Source organism: Clupea harengus, chromosome 23 (assembly GCF_900700415.2).
Source record: "Clupea harengus chromosome 23, Ch_v2.0.2, whole genome shotgun sequence".
In the NCBI taxonomy this organism is placed as follows: Eukaryota; Metazoa; Chordata; class Actinopteri; order Clupeiformes; family Clupeidae; genus Clupea; species Clupea harengus.
In genome coordinates, this window is record NC_045174.1 from 4,386,513 (window position 1) to 4,409,548 (window position 23,036).

General features: G+C 40.5%; 2 protein-coding genes across 4 annotated transcripts; both read left to right on the forward strand.

Annotated features, from left to right (window-relative positions):
- Positions 1-2,586: 2,586 nt before the first annotated feature.
- Positions 2,587-14,759, forward strand: LOC105908572 (F-box DNA helicase 1-like). Of its 2 annotated transcripts, XM_042703175.1 has the most exons (21): positions 2,587-2,889; positions 4,431-4,508; positions 4,650-4,870; positions 5,007-5,143; positions 5,445-5,562; positions 5,742-5,923; positions 6,166-6,258; positions 7,525-7,610; positions 7,698-7,866; positions 8,991-9,204; positions 9,419-9,506; positions 9,598-9,684; positions 9,953-10,089; positions 10,181-10,277; positions 10,430-10,593; positions 11,163-11,232; positions 11,397-11,612; positions 12,237-12,344; positions 12,537-12,652; positions 13,413-13,544; positions 13,869-14,759. In XM_042703175.1, exons 2-21 carry the CDS (start codon positions 4,436-4,438, stop codon positions 13,977-13,979), a joined length of 2,619 nt encoding a protein of 872 aa, XP_042559109.1. In that variant the 5' UTR covers positions 2,587-2,889; positions 4,431-4,435; the 3' UTR covers positions 13,980-14,759. The 2 variants fall into 2 exon arrangements, with proteins under 2 accessions (XP_042559109.1, XP_042559108.1); XM_042703174.1 differs by lacking the exon at positions 2,587-2,889 and having other exon boundaries at positions 4,389-4,508.
- A 2,151-nt stretch (positions 14,760-16,910) lies between these two features.
- On the forward strand, positions 16,911-21,251 carry decr2 (2,4-dienoyl CoA reductase 2, peroxisomal). Of its 2 annotated transcripts, none has more exons than XM_031561716.2 (10): positions 16,911-17,035; positions 17,147-17,283; positions 17,366-17,434; positions 17,791-17,842; positions 18,240-18,375; positions 18,571-18,695; positions 18,945-19,038; positions 19,446-19,550; positions 19,771-20,005; positions 20,652-21,251. In XM_031561716.2, the coding sequence occupies exons 2-9, from the start codon at positions 17,183-17,185 to the stop codon at positions 19,989-19,991; spliced, it is 903 nt and encodes a 300-aa protein (XP_031417576.1). In that variant the 5' UTR covers positions 16,911-17,035; positions 17,147-17,182; the 3' UTR covers positions 19,992-20,005; positions 20,652-21,251. The 2 variants fall into 2 exon arrangements, with proteins under 2 accessions (XP_031417576.1, XP_031417575.1); XM_031561715.2 differs by having other exon boundaries at positions 19,771-19,959.
- The last annotated feature ends 1,785 nt before the right edge of the window (positions 21,252-23,036 follow it).

Sequence of the window (23,036 nt, forward strand, 5' to 3'; positions counted from 1 at the left end):
AGCAGCTGATTCACATGAGCTCATGATTTTACAGCAGCTGATTCACATGATTTCATGATTCACAGCAGCTGATTCACATGATCTCATGATTCACAGCAGCTGATTCACATGATTGACAGCAGCTACCACATCATACTGTACAGTGCTCAACACTCTTGCCTTGTAAATAACTGGTTCACAGAAAACGAGTTTAGCTTTGTTTGGTTTTACGTCCTCTCCTCGCCTACCTGCTCTCCATGTTTATGAATATTTTTTATTTGGGTTTTGAATGTAATGTCCTCAATAAATGAACTGTTTCTGAGAATAGGATTCATATTTTACTATTTTATTTGATGTGTTTTAATTTCAACTGACCATGCAACTTTGATGTGATCAGTTTCAGTTTTTTTTTTTATTTCACTGTGACGTCTGATAAAAAATGATCATTATTAAAGAGCAGGCACGTGCACAGATAGACCCCTAGTGGTGCTTAGGCACCTTTTGCCCTGGATGAGAAAAGTGCCCCTTCTGCTGGAGCCAAATTTTTTCTTCATTCATCAATATTTAAGAATAAAAATTACTCTCTCTGGCATCAATTCCCCCCAAATGTGTTTTGATATATGACGGGGCATTTATTTGAGTTCTTGTGAGAATTTCGCCCCGACATGCTCCGCGGCGCTCACAAGCCCCACGCGCCCCTCCCTCCTCCTCCTCCACTTAGTGCTTATGCAGTGCTGAGCGCCCGGCCAAACGGCTGCAGCCTACTTATTCTCTGACCCGCAGCATCAGACAAACGGTGTTTGTGCAATCCCCCGACGTTGTTTGGTGATAAATTAATCACAACATTAGCGCCGCCGAAAACATTACCTCGCAACTGGTCCGACGTTTCCTAAAAAAATAAACAAATACAAAACTCACGAAATCCGTGATTTCAAAGCCTTGTCCAGCTGTTTACTGACGTTTGTCATGTTTAATGAAGAGAGAGAGGGAGAGAGATATAGGCAGACAGACAGACAGGCAGGCAGGCAGGCAAACAGGCAGAGAATTTAAAGGCAGTTTTACGGTTCTACAAATTAGACAGGTTCAGTTTTGTTTCATGTAATTATTGAAATGAAAGGTAGGTCTTAAGTTGAGCTACATGACAGTCTGGTGAGGTATATTATGGTATATTATTAGTGTAATGCTGCTTACGCTTCAACTCAGTCAGAAAACAGTAAAAACAAATGTGTGTGTACTGTGTTGTCAGCTTTACAGAGATAATGTAAGACACTCTTGATCATTATGCACAACATTGATTTATCTCATTTACAAAATTTGCAGCATAATGCCAAGAAAAGAGAGACTCCAAAAGCAGAAGGACAGGGAACTGCAGCAAGCAGCTCAGGGTAACAGCTTTCTTTTATCTTGGATCAGGCCATCAACTAGTAAAACAAATAAGGGAGAATCAGTAACCCTACCTGGTTCAGAGGAGCCCCTCATGGATGAGGAAGGACAGACAGAGTGTATGACTGAGTTATGTTCAGGAGATAATTTGAGTTAGTTTGTTAACAAAAATAAATATTTAAGTTGAGAATATCCTACTGTGTTTTTTATTATTATTATTTTCAATTTCATTAATAATTTTGGCGATGGGTGCCCTTTTTTTGGTTTGAGCACCTGCCCCCCAAAATGTCTGTGCACGTGCCTGTTAAAGAGCATTGAACAACTGTCATTAAGGTATTCCCATTCATAGAAGTGGGAATACATTCTAATTAAAAAAAGATTTGAAAATCAATTATCAATATGGTGCAATCAGTATTGTGCAATTTACAGAAGTGTGTGCAAATAATGCTGTTTATTCTGCTGGATGAAAAAAAAAAAAAAGCAACGTCTATCAATATTTAGTATTGTTGAAAGTACTGTTTCAAGGGTTTATCCTAGAACAAGCCGAAGAACTAATGAAAATGGTACAAAAAAAATCGATAATCTTTCAAGCCACCTCGGTAATAACAGGCATTGTGTGAAGCACAGGTAAGACTGCATTGGTGATAAAGATGTTCCTACTTTTCTAATGCGCATAGTTCAAGGTCTAGCTGAATTTGAATGATGTTGACCATTGGCTAAAGTCACACCTTCTGTAATTGTTATGTTTTCACTCAAGGCTTACAAAATGACACATTACAATCAAAAGGGAAGGATGCAGTTGAGGGATGAAAATATTGGCATCCTTCACATTAAAAGAAAACGGTTATTTCTATTTTGTTGAATTTACAATAATATGGTGTCTTCGACACCCGTTCGATTCCCGACCACCGCGGATGCCTTTGTAAGTCACTCTGGAGCTCCGGACCTTTACCGTTACCTTTTAGTACATACATAGAATGCATGTATTCAGTATTTTTAATTGTTCTCTAATGTCTACATAGACCGTATGTGACTTTGGTGGTCGGGGCGAAAATTGTCCACGCGTCTATTTACAATCATTTGATTTGGCCCTAGAATGAAACAAGCTGTGTTCCCTTTTTTGATGTGCTCATTAATAATGGTGATGATCTCTGCTCTGATTGGTTGGTTTACAGCGATGTATGATGCCTTACGCAGGCAATGACATGTTAAAACAGGCTGTTAATGATTTGCCTTTTGGTGGTTGGCACCGTAAGACCTGTTGCCAGTGTGCTTGCTCCGACCTTCGATTCTCTGAAACCGAAACTACAGCCTCAGTGACGTCAGTGACAGTATGCCACGTCTGACCAAGACGATACGACTGTGCCAGAACTTTGAATTTTAGGCGCGCTTCTTCAAGACCATACAGAGTCTCAAAGCGCGCATGGGGTTACGCGGTAGCGGTGGGATTACGGACCACAATTTAGATAAAAACTTCAACCGACTACGTAGGCTACCAAATCGTTAACTTGGCTTTGGAAGGATAAGGTAAATGCAAAAGTTTTAAATAGTTTTCTAAATTTTTTGGCTCAATATTTTGAACACCATAATTATATATTCGGGTTGAAATTAAAAACAAATCGAAAATGAGTTGCTACATTAGTTTATTTTAAGACAATTGTTTTATAAGCTGCTTTGCACGGTATCATAATATATATATATGTAGACGTAAATACACGGAAAAGCTAAGGGCTCAGTTTTGTATTCTTGAAGGCCTGTCTTTTTTCTTGGAAGGTATAAATTAGGCTGCTCCCTTTCGTACAATATCAACGCATAACTAGGCTCTTGCAGTTATATTGTGGAAGGTTTTACCGTTTTAATGTATATTTTAATAATAATATATTTTAAAGGCGTCTTTCCTGACACTCAAGATCACCTTACATAAGATCAATAATGAAACATGTTATAGTCTGTGCGGTAGGCAAGGGGGGATTTATAAAGAGCTTTTAATGTCATTAATAAGATTGTAATGTTAATCCGTGATTCAGGGAGCCAGTCATTGACTCAGCAAGGCTGTGACATTTCTGTGCTGTGTTGAGGGCAAACTCCAGAGTCCTCTCAAGGACTTTTGACATAAATTATTGAGGTTATCAGAGGGGCAATAGAGGGCAGGCACGCCTTCATTAAAACGTGTTGGAACAGAATCCAGCTGACAGGTGGAAGAATTGTACTTAATGATGAGATCCAAGATGTGACTTTCTGTGGGGAGACTGAATCCACAAAATGCATTATTGTGTGGTGGGTCCAGAGTATTCAGGGAGCATGGTTCCTTTTGATCAGTAATTAAATAAGTCAATCTTTGATGAATTGTTGAAAAAATGTAAGGCCAAAAAAAAAGGAAGGCCAAAAAAACGTGCAGGTGCAGTGTGGAGAAATGAAACAGTCTGCGTCTTCAGGGGAGCATGACAGTTAAGAGCTGGAGATAACCAGTTGGACTGTTCCAGTAGATCCACTAATGAAGGATTAGGAGCAGGACAAGGATAGGACTTAATTAGAGTAGTGGCTTTCTCTGGTTTCACTTTTTGTAGGTATTTTGGTTTTATATTATCCTCAAATTTAGGCTATAGCTATGGCCATCTGAAGAACCGACACATCTGTCGTTCTCACTAGCTGCACTATTCATAGCTTTGGGCTGGAAACATGCATCATTTAGCAACCTAGTTACCCTTTACGAGTGCCAAATGTGCTGATTTGGGTCATTGCAAGCCAAGTTTTCTATTTAGCTGGCTAGGTTTAGGTGAAAACTCCTTACTGTGTCTTTAAAGCTTAACAGCCACCCATGTTTTTAGATTAGTTGATACATGCACCAGCCTAGCTGTTATGGGGGATGTGTTTGAATTTAATACAACAACTGCAATTGTTTTTTGAATTGTCTGTTTCAAACCAACTGAGCCAGTTCTTTTTTTGAAGGTTACATGGAAAATACACTCTGAATCTATATCTACTGTATATATCTCTCTCTCTTTCTCTTTCTCTTTCTCTTTTTTTCTCTCTCTCTCTCTATATATATCTGTGTTATATGTGTTTAGAAGGAATGCCTGGAGATCGCAGGAGCTCACGGGGTCGAAGCCCTCGTACTCCGTACCCAACCCAACGCGGTAGGAGAGGTATATTTACAGAGACAGGACTAAAGCAGAGCCACTTATCCCATTCAGATATTGGTTTCTGGTTGTTAATGCCTTCGTAAGTCTATGAACTTGACGCCTATCTTCAGTTTGCTCTCAAATCACTGTCTCTTTGTCCATCAGTCCAACCAGGTACTCCTCAGCAAAGGACAATTGAGCATTACTTTCCTGTGAGGAACATTGTGCCGGCTCCTCCACCTCCTCCACCTCCTCCTGACACAGGTATCGATGCCCTGCCTCAAACCGTGCTGAGGGATATCCTGGCCATGCTCTCAGCTGTTGACCTGCTCCTTAGGGCCAACCTGGTTTGCAGACAGTGGAGGGATATCATCGCTGATGATTGGGTATGAGTATGCACACTGACTGACACGTGCTAACTGACCACACAAACACTCACACACACTCAAATGGAAATACATCCACTCCTCCTTTAATTTTAGTTTACATCTTTGGCCTTTTAATCTGTGATCTATTACACAGTTTTGTCAATGGAAGAAGCGCTACCTCCGCTACCATCGGCAGGGGGAAGCAGGGAAGCAAGAAGTTATCTCCATTCTTCAGGAAAACCACATGACATCAGACGACTACAACAACCTCTGTTTACTACACATGGCAAAGTATTACTGTGATCCCCCCGACTGTACCGACAATACAAAGAAAAACAGAGAGAAGAATAACAGTGTCTCTCCTGTAGTTTTTCACAAACAATGTTACTACTGCGTCTGGTGATAGAATAACATTCATACATAAAATGTAGAGGTACCATTGGTTAATCTATTCATTTGTGATGAAACATCCTATTCAGTGACAAAATGATATACAGAACAATAGTGGTCCTCTATGTATCTAAGTTATAGGAGTATAGTATATAGTAGTATTGGTCATTTTCTGTGTAATTGTGTGTTTATATGTGTATAGGTACATGTCTCAGACCTTCCGCAGAGACGGAGACAGAGAGGAGAGGATTTTAGCGTCTATTAGGGGTCATCACCTCTATGAGCAGGCCAGAGCCTGCATGCCAGAGGACATGCAGACGGTATGTCCCGCTGCCCTGTACCAGTGCACACACACACACACCACACACACACACACACACACACACACACACACACACACACACACACACACACACACATTTTTCTGATTCATAGCTATTCTTTAACAATGAATTTGTTAATATATATTGATTAAAAGAATGGTTGGTTGTGTGTTAAGGGTGAAGACCCGTGGTCAGCTCTGGCCCTGATGTTGGTTCTGGCTGATGGGGTGGGAGACGTGTGGGAGGTGGTGGTCTGTCTACGGACCCCTCTGACCCCTGAGCAGCTCTCAGAGTTCCTGTGGTGCACTGCCACACTGCTGCGCGCCATGGCAGACACACGTGTCAAAATCAGCAACCGGTGAGACGTGCATCCTCTTGTCTACTCCCGATTACGATTCTCCTCGTTACTCTGGCTTTGTTTATGAGTACGATTTTACATTGGGCTTACATTATATACTGAATTGAGACAGGTCTACCAAATGGTTTACGATGTTTGATGTATCTGATGTCTATGAGTGCTTCAGCTGATCTTGGCAAAACCTTACATTTCCCTTGTCCCTTTCTTACTGTCTCATTGTGTCTCTTTGTGTCTGTTTCTAGGTTGCACTATAATATTTTCCATGTGTTGCACCTTATGGAGAACGTCCTTCCTTCCAACAGATCAGAGGAACCCCTAATGCTGAATGGTGTGAGGTCAGAGCTGTCTCTCTCTCTCTCTCTCTCTCTCTCTCTCTCTCTCTCTCTCTGACACATACACACCAGGGTTTCCACTTGGACTTTTTCCTGTGGGCCTGTAGTCTGGAAATAATTTATTTTACCTGACAAATTAGAAATGTACCAGTGCGTGTTTCAGTAACAATCGATGCTACAAACTCAAATAAAATGCAGCCTATATCATGTACACCTAGGCTGACAAAAGAGTGAATATCCTCAAATCAGTTTTTGCCTGTTACCATGATGTCATCCTAGGGTGGGCATTTGGATGTAGGGTGGGCAACTACATTCAGCATAAGTAGATCCAAATCCAAGGCTACTCATGTGCCATCGTGTAACAGTGTTTTACCGGCTAACAGAAACACTGAGACACACATACACACACACACACACACACAAACTGAATTATTTTTGATGAGCCATATGTGTATCTACGGAGCCCCCTAGTGTCTCATGAGAAAAGAAAGAGTCATGTGTAAATCTGTACTCTCAGTTTATAATCTGTACTCTCGGGTTCGTAATCCATGCCCACAGATTTGCAAACCTATGGAAGTTTTTATTGGACTTTATTATTTGTAACCCACAGAATACAATCATGAATACAACCATGGTCAATAAATATTGCACTGTCCACAAACATATATTTTTAAAAAGTGGATCATGGTACACATTTGTGAATTGTATTCTGCGGGTTACAAATAAAGTCCGATAAAAACTGTGCCCACAGATTTGTAAAAGTGTGCACGGATTTGCAAACAACTTCTTTCTTCAAAGAACGAGTGAAGGTATTATCACAAGCTGCTGTGATTATTGGGTCTGATTTTTGTTTAGATACTTTTTGCAAAGCAATTCATGCATTTTTATTCCAAAGTGACAGATCTTTTCACACACACACATTACTAGATATAGCCTATGTGCAATTATGTGCATATATGTGCACAGCCAAGTGTGTGAATGTGCAGAGGAGAGTGCGAGTTACTTCGCATGTCATGTTTTATGTGGTTGATAGTATATGGTTGAAATGGGGCCTAGGACAGACTAGCCTAATTTGAGCCCAACTGTCGAAATTCTCCATTCCTTGTTCTCTGAAGAAATAATTAGCAAATCATAGATGGATGGGCATGGATCACAAATCTGTGGGTATGAAAACTTTTGCAAATCTAAACTGAGAGTACAGATTTACATATGGGTCTTTTTTTATCAGCTGACCACTAGGGGGCTCTGTATGTGTCTGTCTTCACACAGGGAGAACCAATTGACCCAAGAACAGAAGCAGATTCTGAATCACAATACAGAGGGAGACCATGTGGTCAAAATCATGGCCTTTGCTGGTGAGAGCCTTATTCCAGACTCCCCTTCCTGGATTTATTCATGCCCATTTAATGTAGTCAGTGTGTGAGACTGTAGGGGTGTTTCAGGTACGGGGAAGACTACCACACTGGTCTGTTATGCCAAGCAGAGGCCTGAGCTTCGTTTCCTGTACGTCGTCTTCAATAAAGCGGTGCAGGAGCAGGCAGAGCGCATCTTCCCTGGCAACGTTTCATGCAAGACCTTCCACTCCCTTGCCTTTGCTGCTGTGGGACAGAGGTAAACTTTTTCCTCTTATTACAAACTCACCGCAAAACAGTCATACATACACAATATCAGGATTGAGTTGGAAGTGCATTTATTTTAAAATTAAAGGTGCAGTCTGTTCTTTTAAAGATACAGTACATTTGTAAAATTCAGTGAATTGCCCCTTATGGTCCTTGGTCTGTTTAGTGTTTGCAGTCAAAAAAGTGTTTGTTTACAGTCCTGGTTCTGTAAATGGGAAACAAACACAGTGGCTTGGACTGAGCCATAAACAATCCCAGCCAATCAACACACTTCCTTCAGGAGCATGGAAGGGAGGTGTGTAAATCGATTAGCTGTTGTAAGTGTAAGTTAGCTGTTGAGCGCAAATATCAAGAACCTTTCACGAAACTGAACCGCAGACTGCATCTTTTTTTTGTCATTTAAGTTTTTTTTATTTGTTTTAAAGATGCAATTTCATATACATAGAATGTACACATATATGTTACAAAACATCTCACATTTTAAAGGGGAAACACAAAAAACAACAAACAAACAAAACAAAACAAAAAAAGACAAGAAAAGAAACCACACAAAACAAAACCTTAACGGCAGCCCATGTAAACCCTTGCCATTACATTTGACATACAAATATACATTCAGTGTAATACATATACACCCCTCTCCATTATATAATTTAAAGTCCTGCATCCCTTCTAAGCACTTGTAACAAAACTGGAGACAAAATACAGCCATGCTTGGCTGGTTTTGCTTGAATTATTCTGCACCCATCCGATCATGAGTTCAAGAGAGGCTATCTCTGTCATGAGCTTGAGCCACTCTGTAACCTCTGGTCTGTGTGGACTCTTCCACTTATGTAGAATAATTCTGGCTGCTACCATAAAACCTGTTATTATCACTCCAATTACTGCTTTAGCCAGGCCTGGTGGCATTTGAGACCTATCCCCTAATCCGGTGGGGATTCTGGCAGGGGTTGTCTGAGCCTGCTTTCCAACTTTTGCAGTCCGCAGACTGCATCTTAAACTAATCACACAATTGAATATTTGTAAGTGTTATATTCTGTTATCAACACACTGAAACAAAAACAGCTTCCATGTACTTCAGTGCTCAGACATGCTGATGCCTTTTGGTCTCCTCAGGTATCGTGAAAAACTGCATCCGAGCCTGAACCTTTTCTCTGTCTTCGGGGTGATGCCCGATGGCGAACGCAGCATTGTTTGGGCCAAGGTGGTCACTAAGACTATCAACAACTTCTGGGCCTCCACAGACCAACACATAGATGCCCAGCATGTGCCTGAATGGTACAAGAATACGCGTGGGAACATGTGCCGGCCTAATAAAACTGAGAAAACGGTAAAAAGGGTCTTGCCTGTACTGGCTGAGACAGGTGTTCATACACAATACTGTTATATCATACATATTTCAGATATACAGTATTCAAGTTATCCTTTTTGAAAGTCCGTAAATAGCTGCAATACAGATACAAATTGCCTGATACACAGTATACAAAGCTTTGCAGTGGCATTGTTGCTGTGGTTATCAGCCCTGATTTTTTTCTTTTTTCTAGAGGTTTTTGAACTGTGCCAGGCACATATGGAAGAAAATGAAAGAGGTTGAACCAACCTCCGAGTCGGCCTATCACATGTGTCATGATGGTAAATGCAACTATTTCATTACGATAGACGACATCACACAATGTAACATCCAACATCTGCAACTGGTGACTTGCCCTCTACTCCTCTGCAGGATACCTTAAACTGTGGCAGTTGGAGGGTACCCAGATAGAACACTATGATGTCATCTTTATAGATGAGGCCCAGGATTGTACCCCAGGTCTGCAAATCACACTCACTTGTAAATAACATGTTCACCTGTAGAAGATTTATACATAAACTATAAAACTGTATAGGAAATAATATTTTGATATGCTATTGCTATTTTGCTCTGCTATTTTCAGAATTTCACAATCGTGTCCAATGTGGCATAAGATTAACCTAATGTCATCAGTCTAGTATTGTAACTCTTTTAGGATCAGATCAAGCTAAAGGACCACTGCAAAATCAATCTGAAGATAATATAATCCTTCCCCTATCCCCACTAGCGACCATGGACATCTTGATGTCTCAACCATGTGCAAAGATCTTGGTGGGCGACCCTCACCAACATATTTACAGATTCAGAGGAGCAATCAACAACTTAGACATGATTCAACACACACACATCTACTACCTGACACAGGTACCAGACTCACTTACAATACACTTCCAGTAATACACACGTACATACACTTACAATTAACTTTACTGAGATGAGATGATTGCTTTCTCAGAGTTTCAGATTTGGTCCTGAGATCGCCTATGTTGGTGCAACCATACTTGAAGTCGGCAAAAGAGTTAGGAAGACACTGGTTGGAGGAGGGCAGAGAGGTGCATTTCTGACAACAAACACAGACACATTTTTCTGCTATGGTTTACATGACAGTGGATGAAAAAACTGTGTGTGTGTGTGTGTGTGTGTGTGTGTGTGTGTGTGTGTGTGTGTGTGTGTGTGTGTGTGTGTGTGTGTGTGTGTGTAACAGGTTCTGTGCAAGGACAGGACACAGAGATGTGTCGCCGGTTTCGGACCGGTGTGGGTGGAGCTGATGGGAGGCTGGCTGTTCTCAGCCGCACGAACTTCTCCATCTTCAATGAGGCAGTGAGGCTTATAAACCTCGAACCCACCAGCCGCATTTACATTATAGGCGTGAGTCAACCAAATCAACTGATCATAATGGCCTACGCTCTCTTTAGAAATCATTGAAGAGATACTATGAGGATATGGCCACTAGGGTGCACTGTATTGAGTAACGTGTCGCCACAAGTACAGCCATCTTGGCAACACCTCTGCCTGCGCTTAATTTCACTGCGTGGCTATTGCTGTAGTCACGGTGGAAATAAACAACATTCAGGGGAAGTTCTTAACGTCAGCTATGCCTCTTCCAACAATCTTGGCTCTTTATAATACAGGGCAAGACTTCCGGTTACAGATCTGCGATCTTTAGCGTCATCATTTTTCCCTAAGTGATTTGTCTTCCCCCTTATTATGTCTCTGAGAACATGTTCTGTTCTCCTGTTTGTGTGGAGATGAATTTGGACGGGAGTGGCACTGGTAAGAATAGAAGGCCATAAAGTTATTTACTCATTTCTGTGACAAGCAAATGTATGTATCCAATGTGTTGATCTTTTAACATCTTTAAAAATGATCTTTTATTCTGTCCACTATAACCTCACTAGACTCCCACCTGGAATAAACTGTGCTTGTCTCTGTTTTAGGGAATCAAGACATTTGGCTTGAGTACAATTCATGACATCTGGGCTCTGAAGCAAAGAGACTGTGGGCTGAGTAAGTTTCACTTTCCTGTGTGAGAATCTCATACAGGTACTTTCATAAGGTTCAGATGGGCATTACCAACTTTGCATCATGTGAAATATCATCTTTACTGATTTCCATTGATCAGCACCACCGATTACAATTTGTCTTTCCTCACCGTCTGTTACCTCTATTAGATTTACAGATAAAAGACCCTTTTATTCGTCGATTCAGTGAAGGCGGAGTGGGAGGGCTGACAGGGTATTGGGGTCTGTGTCAGTATGCTGAGATCACTGAGAACCAGGAAGATGGCCTGTCATGGAAGATCAATGTGGTGGAGAAGTATGGAGAGCAGATTCCAGACCAACTCGAGCGCATCCGTCGGAGGCACCAGACAAAACGACAAAATGCAGGTGATTAAGGGTGAGAGTTATAGACAGAGAAAGACTGACGAGTAGGCCTTATTCACCATCTTGTGCATCCACCAGAGAGTGAGAAAGACAAGAGAAGAGGCCTTAGTCACCATCTTGTGCATCCACCAGAGAGTGCCAGAGTCCCCAGGATCACTGATTATGGACTAACCTCTCCCTCTCTCAAGAGTTTGCTCCTGAGTCTTGAACCCTCTACTGTGATCCTCTTGAGCCAAGAATTGGACAGTCAAGACTGAGAGAGTACTTGTTTCTATGTTCTCTTTGTATAAGATTTGATCTCAGAGATTACCCCTGTGTTTTGATCTCAGAGATTACCCCTGTGTTTTGATCTCAGAGATTACCCCTGTGATTTGATCCCAGAGATTACCCCTGTGATTTGTCCTATGCTTACATTAGTATTTTCTCTTTCTCTCAGCAAAGATGTTGAACTGTGTTGAACTCCTCTTGACATAGAGGATTATATTGTGTATAGGTATATATTCTCACTGACATAGAGGATTATATTGTTTATAGGTGTATATTCTCACTGACATAGAGGATTATATTGTGTATAGGTGTATATTCTCATTGCTCATTTTCTTTCTCTAATCCTACTGCTCCTCTCAGATTTTATCCTGGGCACAATGCATAAGGCCAAAGGACTGGAATTTGATACCGTTGTCATCATAGATGACTTCGGTGCACTCCAGGCCTTACCAGCTCAGGAACATGGAGGTTAGTCTGTGATTGTTTCATTTAGCTAGTGGTGTGTGTATTTGCAAATGTGCAATTCTTAGCTTGTGTATGTGCATGTTTAGTGGAGAATGTAAGAATATACAAATGTTCATTTTAAGTCAAGAAAACAGCTCTGTAAATAACGTACAATGTATATTAAATATTCTATGTGTGGGTGTTTGTTATCTTTAGGGAATCAAAGCCTTGTTGAAGATGATGACTGGAATCTCCTATATATGGCAGTGACCCGAGCAAAGAGAACTCTCTTCATGACCAGAACCATCACCAATATCCTCGCCCGTGCAGGAGTTAGTCTGTCTATCCATTTTGCTTTTCCATTTTGTTATTTTGCTTTGCCTAAATATCCATGGATCACACTGATTGTTCTGCCGAGGTTAAAGTTGTCAATACAACTTAAACTGCACTTTTTAACCTGGGCCCTATTTTCCAATCTTTTTGGGTCCAAATGTTGACTAAAGACAAAAACAAAATTGGTCCGATATTGAGTTAGAATGCTATAACCGGCAAATGCGAAACGGCTATACAATGTAGTTCTATAGGGCATGCATCCGCATCTGCTGCTGTACTCTCAGTTTATAAACTGTGCTATTGGATTCGTAATCCGTGCCCACAGATTTCTAAACAGTGCACACGCATTTGCAAACAAGTTATTTCTTCAGAGAACAAGGAATGGAGCATTTCGACAGTTTCAATGTTTAAAACATGTCGGGCTCAAATTGGGCTAGTCTGTCATAGCCCCCATTTCAACCTTATACTATCAACCTTATAAAACATGACATGAGAAGTACCTCACACTTTACTTTGACGCAGGTGCTTGCCCCATGGGATTACATTGTACAGCCGGTTTGCGGTTGCTGGTTATAGCGTTCTAACTCAATACTGGACCGATTTATCTCGTTTTTGTCCCAAGTAAGAAATTGGGAAAAGCTGGGGAAATAGGGCCCAATATACACTGTTCAAAGTCAATAACTTCCAGCAAAATAGGGTTTTAACTCAATTGGAGGTTGGAAGGATGCTAAATAATGGATATATCTTTTATTTTTGCAGGAGTGCTTCCTGAGGTCAAAGTTGATTACAGTTCCAGCAGAGAGTCCTCCTCCTCAATGCTCTATTGAAGGATGCTCCAATCCTATTAATACAGAGACCCGCCTTTCCATGCACAGACTCCCTATCACATATGTGAGCATCTTTACATTCATGTGTGTGACAATCTTGGCATGACATCATATGCTTGTGTGTGTAATGTTCATGTGACTGTATGAGATTCTGGAACGGTAACATGCAAAATACTGTATGATTGTTTGGAGGTTTTTTACATTCATTTCCCTAATTTACAAAATATAAGCTTCCACTAGTTATCATTATTATTCGGTTAACATGGGCAAATGTGTAATCTGTACATGCATGATGGTAAATGGTATAGTCATTATGTTTCTATATTTGTGTTTTACAGGTTGATGGTAGATGGTATAGTCATTATGTTTCTATATTTGTGTTTTACAGGTTGATGGTAGGGAGCAAGGTGGCACTGTGTGTCTGGCATGTGTTAACAGAATGGTAGGTCACTTGGCCTTTCTGATGAGCCCAGGGATAGAGCGAGTCCCCTTCCCTTAAGAGCTCAGAGCAGGAGGAAAGCCAGTGATGCAGTGATGATAGGAAGTCAAAGGTGAAGGTGATTCTTCACTTTCATGAGGATCCATGTACCTGTGTTTAAGGGCCAGCCTTAGGATATCTGCAGACAGGTCACTGCCATAGAATTCTATATCAAATCACACAATTTTATCGCAGTTTATATTGCAAAACTTTTTAATGGGTTATGGTGGCTGTTGTTTTCATTATTCTTTCTCCATTCTTTTTATGCATTTAAATGGGTTTATTGGGTTTAATGAGATAAACTATTCAATCATGTGCATTGACATGTTCCAAAACAGTGAGCATAATAGATTCTTGACACTCAAAATTCTGCCAAATTGACAAGTGCTGGTGTGGCACACTTACAAAAATAATTTTATATTTTGGTGTGTTGTGTGGTTTGCTTTCTTTGGACATGAACCATCATTGTGCATGATAAATGATGTACTTTGGTAGATAAACAATGATATCTCATTGTTTCATTTCTCTTCAATTCTGTGTAATCATCCAAAGAACTAGCTAGCTCAGGAATGATCATGCAGTCAGATCATGCCTTACTTATGCTTCAGCACCCTCCATTCAGCATGCTTCCTGTAATCCCACTGGCTACACACCAACAAACATTGTATGGTAGGCAGTTATCCTCATATTTTGTATTCAGGAAGCATTTATCTTTATCACACCAACAAACATTCTACAAAAACATTTTTAGTTATTTGTGCTATTTTTCTATTTGTACTATTGTTGTGTTATGTCGCACCAACAGGAGCAGCGCTCCAAATTTCGTTATATGTAAATACAATCAGTGGGGTTTCTACATTAGGGGCACTTCGGGCACTGCCTAACCAGATCAAGATGGCGCTGTGGTGCAGAAAGCTCAATACATCTCTGCTTTGTGGCAAAATATATCTTATTTGATTTAATATGCAAAGTAGTGATTCAATTGTAAATGTGTGTGTAAATAAAATGGACTCACAGGCATTATAGTACTGTTTTGGAGTAATTTGATTCGTGTGAGTTTCTGTGTTTGTACTTGCTTTGTGAAATGCTGCCTGCTTTCCGCTGTCCCTCCCTTTCTGGGGCAGTGCTACAAACATAAGACTGTTGCTATGGAAACACCAATGAGCGTGAGCCACACAGGCCAAAGTTTACATTGGGAGATGGGGCAGTTTTAGTGCCCCACGAAATCTGCCTACTAACCCGTGACCAAGAAAAAATAAATCATACAGATCTACGCCGCTGCATTACTGCTCGTTAGCTATCGCTAGTTTTCTGCTGTTTTGGAACCAGCCTCCGTGTTTCAAGTTGCAGCCTGAAATAATTTCTGTTTATAAGACAACATTTTATGAGAGTTTTGTTCATTTAGCAGAATGATTTGTTGCTGTCATTTTTTTCAGTTGTGCCTTTCGCTTCATGTTGTATGCGTGTGCCACAAGCTTGATAAAGCATGTAAGTTATTTGAACTATGTGTCTATCTAATCTTTTTATTTTATTGCAATCTATTTTATTTACTTTGTTGCTGTATTATAAGCAACATCTTTGTGTCGTGCTGAGAACTGAAGCATGTGAAATGTAATTGAAATAGGATTTCTTCTCCCTGCCGGCATTCAAAATGCAGCTGTCATGCGCATATAGGCAAATTGCTTATATAATAATATCATAATCAGCTAGCTCTATTTTTGTGAGGATGACATGACATCATACAAAATTGCCCCACCAGAAATTTTGGGCTAAAATCGCCACTGAATACAATGACAATAAAGGCTTTTCTATTCTATTTCTATTCTAACATAAGAAGGATAATATATTCATTCATTATTTCAAACAAAAGCAAGACATGAGAATTGGAGAAGAGATAGGTTAGGATTGAGTGAGATTTCATATATTCGACCGTCAGATCCTACATGTGGTCTGCCAAGTGGTCTGGTGCAGGGGAAAAAGATACAACTCTACCAATTTGTCTAGGGTCTCATGTCATCTTCTTATTGAGGACATAACATTAAGAAACCAATGAAGCACTTACAGCAGTGAGACCTACCAGGAAACGGACACAACACAACATTGTAAGCATAATTCAGAGGGAAAGAGTGAAAAAGGAATAGTTAGAGAAAGCGGAGTAATAGAAGACTGAAATAAATACTGTGGAGGGGGGGTCAAAGGGCATGAGGATGATGAAGCTTTTATGCTTTGATACGTGTATACCTGCTCTAATCTGTTGCTGAAAATAGGTCTGTAATGAACGTCAATTAGGCCGACATTTTGCTCAAATTAGTCTGATTAGCTTCGCTACACACCGATTGGATTACTGCACACACAGGAAAATACAAACAAATGTTGAAAACACCAACTGGATGATAGGTTTTCCATCAGTTGGGTCTTTGTCAACCATTTAAATTAAAATAAAACATATGCACATGTATAACATTTAAGCACTTTGAGCTCCATTGTTTTGTATGGAAGGTGCTATACAAATAAAGTTTATTATTATTATTATTATTATTATTATTATTATAACATTTGTCTTTTGACATCAAGAACTATCAAGTCAAAGCTATATAGGTCTTTGCCTATGGAATGAGTAACCATGGTTTAGGCCTCTTTACAATTGTGTACATGTGATGTGAAGATGGGCGTTACCTTCATACGTGATTGGCTTATGGAATGGTGTTTTGCAAATCATATACAGGCACAGAAAACAATGCTGCCATGATTCATGGGCAGAGTAGTTCTTAAGATATCAGAAAAGCGGTTACTCTCTGTGAATTATACCCTAATCGTACCTGAATGCCCAAGATTACAACCTGCACAACCAAATAGTACAACCAGGCGTTTATTTTATGTGCAGAAGACCCTCAATTAAAAATAATTACACGGACAGTCGGTTTCCAAACTACATTTCCCAGAGTGCACGGTACTCCTTTGGCGGTCCAATCCAAAGTGCAGAGTTCATAGAGAGAGGTGAAATTTGACAGTAAGTTAAAGTTTTTCAGAAGCTCCCAGTTTTGCGCTGTAATCCATAAGGTTGGTTTTCGACGAAGGTAAGATAACTTTTTAGGTTTTCAGCGATTAAATTAAAATATGTTTTAATGTGACTTATCGGTAGGTTACACGTCGATACGCAGGAAACTCAGGCCGTTTTGCTTTCCAGGGGGGTTTTGTGATTTCTGTCTCCGTGTGATGCAAGGATGGCAGAAGAGTCTCAGAGAACCGGAGAATTACCAGAGGACGTCATGACTGATGATTGCATGAATTCCTACACATACCTCTACAGTCCAGACCTTTTGAAGTCAGTAAACACACACACAGCAAATGTACATGCAAGCGGTTCCAGATCATATATGGACTAACTTGATTGTGTTTCTCTGCAGAGATCAGGTTGCCTTTATCACAGGTGGTGGCTCTGGCATTGGATTCCGCATAGCTGAAGTCTTCATGAGGTCAGTCTAACAATATTCACGCACTTGCTTTTGGTGAACACAAACTTTGACCTAAATTATTATCACGATTCCTTCTACCCTTCTGCTTAGCGAGCAATGTTATCTCTCAACATAGACACCCCCAAGGACCTTTACCCCTGTGGTTATCATGCATAATGATAAAGTTTTTAAACATATCATTTACAATTATTATGGTATTGCAATGCCAGATTTCATAAACATTTCCCTAAGATATACAACATTTTACCATTTACATTCGATTTATGATAACTGATTGGAATATACACACTTTCCTCTGCCTTTATCTTTCCTCTTATCCTTTACCACTTAATATAACACCTGACCTCTAACCTCAGGCATGGGTGCGATGTAGTGATCGCCAGCCGAAATCTGCAACGTCTAAGTGAGGTAACCAGAACTCTTATCCGTTGTTAGCTATTTTCTCACTGTGTGTGATCCATGAATGCCATGAGATTAACACTTCCGTGTGGTGGCATAACTCATTTCTTTATTATAAGTGATTGTTGGGTCGGTTATTTTGTTTTAAAATGTGTTAAAAGTTAAATTGAAAGAGAAGCTATCCGCATAAATAGGAACATTAATCATAATATCATAAAAAGAATAAAGCTGTTAGCCCTGTAATATGTAGCACATGTTTTTATTTTTGTGCACGCATATCTAGAGTGAATGTGCATTGCAGACAGACGTGATGTTCAGACATTATTGTACAGCAGAGCATATTTTTTAATTCAAAAGAGGACCTATATGAAAAGAAACTGAATTGTGGGTGTGTTTATGTGTGCAGGCTGCAGAGAAGCTAACTAAAGCAACTGGTCGGAGATGTCTCCCTTTGGCAATAGATGTCAGGCAACCAGAGACTATTAATACAGCTGTAGATCGAACATTGGAGGAGCTGGGTCGCTTAGACATACTCATTAACAGTAAGAAGCACACCCACACTGCTCTGACCTCTTCATTTTATCAGGCAGCTTTGACACACATCACACACACTCAAAGACTCATGTTTGGACACACACATCACACACACCTTAGCAAAGACTGATAACATTATTTTTTTTTTAAAAGTAAATTTCATCCGATGTAGATGTTCGTAACATTAATGTTTTTGTGGTTAGATGCTGCAGGTAACTTCCTATGTCCTGCCTCTTCTTTGTCATTCAACGCCTTCAAGACAGTACTGGAGATCGACACCATGGGCACTTTCAATGCCAGCAAAGTGGCCTATGAGAAGTGGTTCAAGGTAAAATAGTCTTATTTACCATTAATGGACTTATTGCTTTGAAGAATAGCTAAATATAAACTAGTTAAAGAATTAACTGAATTTTCTGGACAATGTTGAACTGTGACTGAGGTGAAGTAAAAATGGTGGAAGGCAAAAGTCTTTGCATTAGTTGTAGTCATGCATTCTTTCATAAGCATTTCCATTTAGATGAAGATCATAGATGGTTGTGAATAGAACTGATGGATTATCTTGTTTGACCAATTGCAGGATCATGGTGGTTCTATTGTGAACATTTCCGCCACTCTGGGATACAAGGGTCAGGCGCTCCAGGTGCATGCTGGGTCAGCAAAAGCAGCAAACGGTGAGTGTAGGACTCATGCCTCATGGGTATTAGTGGAATAAAGACCACGTGGGCGTTGGTCTTGCTGATGAAACAAGAAAGCTAGATTTACCCTGTTACCACCCTTACTATTGCCCAGGCTGACGGAGCCTGAAAGACATGACTGGGTTTTGAACTGCCATATGATTATTGTTTCTCATTCTTGTAGCCATTTCTTTCTTTTCTTCGTAAGCTTTTATTGACTCCACACAATGTATTATTTTAAACTAGTAACAAAGAATAAGTGAAACGGCCTTCACCAAAAGAAAATGATGTAGTTATGGAGATTTTTGGACACACAATAGCTGACTTAACAGAATTTTAATTACAGGTTAACACCAAACACCAAATTTCCAACCTCTGTCTCGCTTCTCCTGTCTCTGGTGTAGATGCCATGACCAAACACCTGGCTGTGGAGTGGGGGCCCAATGGAGTGCGAGTGAACACCGTAGCACCAGGACCTATTTCAGGCACCGAGGGCTACCGCCGACTGGGTGAGACTGGGGTTCTGCCTAAAGCATACACCTGCTTACACTTACACACAAGGGCACCAGACATACACTGGAGTTATCTTTTAGTTTGATAGAAACACAAAACAATGTTGCCTCTTATCAGGATCCCCAATAACAATATCCCCAACATTCCTTTTATTTACTATACCGTCTCTTCCTTGTCTTCCTTCTCCGCTGGTCTTGTATCCCCCCTTTCTGTTAGGTGGTCCCCATGCTGAGGATGCAGGGGCATTTAACAGCATTCCCCTGCAGCGTGCGGGGAATAAGACAGAGATGGCCCACACCGTGCTCTTCCTCTCCAGCAGGGCAGCTTCCTACATCACAGGCAGCATACTGGTGGCTGATGGTGGAGCGTGGCTGACGTCGCCCAATGACGTGCACCGTCTGCTGGGTATACTCTCCTCTCGCTCTGCTAAACTCTGACACCCAACACTCAGGTGTGTGTGTGAAGTGTGACAGTGTGTGTGTGTGTGTGTGTGTGTGTGTGTGTGTGAGATGTTGTGCTCTTCAGATGTTGTTCCCTACCTGCATCCCAGAGTGTAACGCTGTTTGGTATGTGACTGTCTGTTTGTCCGTATGTATATGTGTGAGTGTCTGTCTTCCTTCTCCTTTGTCTGCCAGCCTTCTACTTGTTACCTATTGGCTAAAGAAAATAACACCAAAAGTAACCTTATAAAATAAGAAAATCAAATAGTATTTATTATCCTACTACTTTTTTGTATGAATTTGATCCCCAGTGTTTTATGAGTTTCCTCTGTGTAGATTTTGACCTCTGTCAGTATAACACAGGGTTGGTCATTTACCTTAAATTGGTATTAAAGGTAGAATTCACCATTCATAACAGAACCTCATTAGTGGAGGGGGAGGTAGAGGACAGAACTGGAATGGAATGGAATGGAATGGATAGAACAGTATGAGATAGAGCAGAGAGGGAAGCACGGAGAAGACATGAAAGGACAGGTGAAAGGACAGGACAAGGCACAGAGGACTGACATTTAGGAGGACTTGACGGAGCAGAATTGAGAGAGTGAGTAGAGTTGTCTGAACTGTGTTCACTGACTCCACCACTAATTTCTATTTCAGGATTCTGGTCCTCTGAAATGAAGAGAGATAGGAAGTAATGTCTTCTATCATCCTCTAAGAAGACCGACCATGTGACAAGATAAAGGAGGGCTCTACATGTCAAACTCCTTTGGACTTGAACATAGCATTCCATCGTTTCAAACAGTAATCATGTGTTAATGTTTATTTGCACATACTGGGACTGACAAGCCAGATGTCCTTGGGCTGTACAATTCACTCTGTATTCTGGAGCTTTTTGTTCATCCTATGTTAGCTTGTGTTTTCTCTTTCACAAATTCAGTATTGAACATTTCTTTTTGAAACACGAAACAAATGTAATTTCTTATATATGTGTGTTAATGCATCTGTAATTAGTTTGTAACCACATTTTACAACATTTAATGAAAACCACTTGAGGGCGCAGTGGTATCATAAAGTAAAGCATAATTAATATGCTGCTGTTTACCTGTAATCAATAGCCTACACACGACATATCCTTCGCCCAGTATATTTTAATCAAAGGCAAACTGAGTAGGCTCAGAAATACCTTATCATTCAATACGTGTTTTTTCCCCCCTCGTCAATAAATGAAAATGATGCGGGCTCTGCAAATGAAAGTAACTGGACTGAAGGCCTTGTTTGAGACGCTATGCTTTTGGCAGTCAGAGACGTAATTTTAAATCCCCCATGTTCCCATTATTAAGGCTATCCCGTTCCATGGTATTTTGTCCTTTTCCTGTACTATCCTCATAACAAAATAATTTCTCGACGCGTTTGGTTGATATCGGCAGACTGCGGCGTACTCGCTGCGCTTGCGTGCTCACTGTTGACGTCGCTGTGTATGCGGTATGAGGATGGCAGAGGTTGCATCGGCTGCTGATGCGAGCGCATACTGGCTGGTGTGACATTATCGCTTGGAATACAAATGGCACCATCCATAACGAATAATCTGGGGATCATAATTTCATCATATCAATCACCTCTAACCCCTGTGAGACAATAATGTGGTGATGATAAATGAACACTCATGGGGTTTTAGCTAACACAGCTAACCAGCACAGGTGGATGATTCGTGTAATTCTTCTTGGACTCCGGTTATCTTGAAGGAAAAAAACAAGGCAATAACACAACGCTAACATCTTTCAACTGGATAGCCGTGAGGATTTACACAATATAACCTTTGGAAATAACGTGAACGCAAGGATTTTATATTCTCTGGTGGTGGAGGTAGACGTGACCAACGGATGGGCCAGCTAGCCCCCTCAGCTTGCCCCGTTTTCGAAGGAGGGATGCTTGTATCTTTTAGCCTGTTAGCCATATGTCGACGCTATTACAGCTACTAATCCAAGCCTTGTCTACCAGCAACACAATCTGTCACTCAACGAGCTAGCTAATTATTATTATACTGACGGCCACTTAGCTAACCGCTGCAGTTTTATATTAACTGCAAACGGTAATTGATTTTTTTTTCTAATCAGACATTTTTCGAAGAAGCCACCTCCGGACCTAATAAACCCGTTAGCAAGGAAGGTGGGCTACTGGGTGTAGGCAGTAGTGTTAGCTCACTCAGCTAACAAACATTAGCCTATTGGATAATGTAAAATATTTAATATGTCTCAAACATGTTAGCAAATGAAGCATTTGGTTTTTGGTAGTGCTTGTCTGAAGCGAAAGTTGAACAGAAAGTGTCCCAAAGGAAGTGTGCAGTTCATTTCCATTCCTGCCCTCCGTTAGCCGGTGTCGTTATGGTAGCCTAGATGTATGTGTTTATAATATCATGCACCTAGTGTCATAAGTAATTCACAGTGTTCGGTACGGTAACGTTATCTGTAGTTTATAACAGATAGTTTTCACGCTGCAAACAATTACATTTTCTGAAATAATTGTGAATTATCACATGGTTTACACTCTGTAGCTGCTGTCGGACAAGATGTTTTTCAGATGACATACAATTACACTTAATTCTTTGAAGTTAATTGTTCTTATTATAATCTTATGATCTGTGTTTTGGACACAAGCAATAGTAAACTTGTTTTCTCACACATGTATAAGCCTACAGACGGCCTCATGACCGATTTCAGACATAGCTTAGCCACCTGATGTTTGTTTGTGATGTCATCAATATAACTCTGTGGAATAGAACATAGCCCTGTATCTATTCGATAACTTGACAGTAACCGAAAAAATATCTTGCCGCAGTTGCTTATTTTGTAATCCACCTTAATGATGTCGGGATTTGGTTGTGGATAAGCGCGCCTTTGAAGGGGCTTTAGTTAACTAGATTAATTCTCAGCCTGTAAACATAGACGTGGGAGTCAATCGCCTTATCGTGAGTTTCGCCGCACTTTTGCATGGTGGATGTCTGTGTTGCCATTGCTCTTCCATAGTTGTCCTTGGGCACTCTTG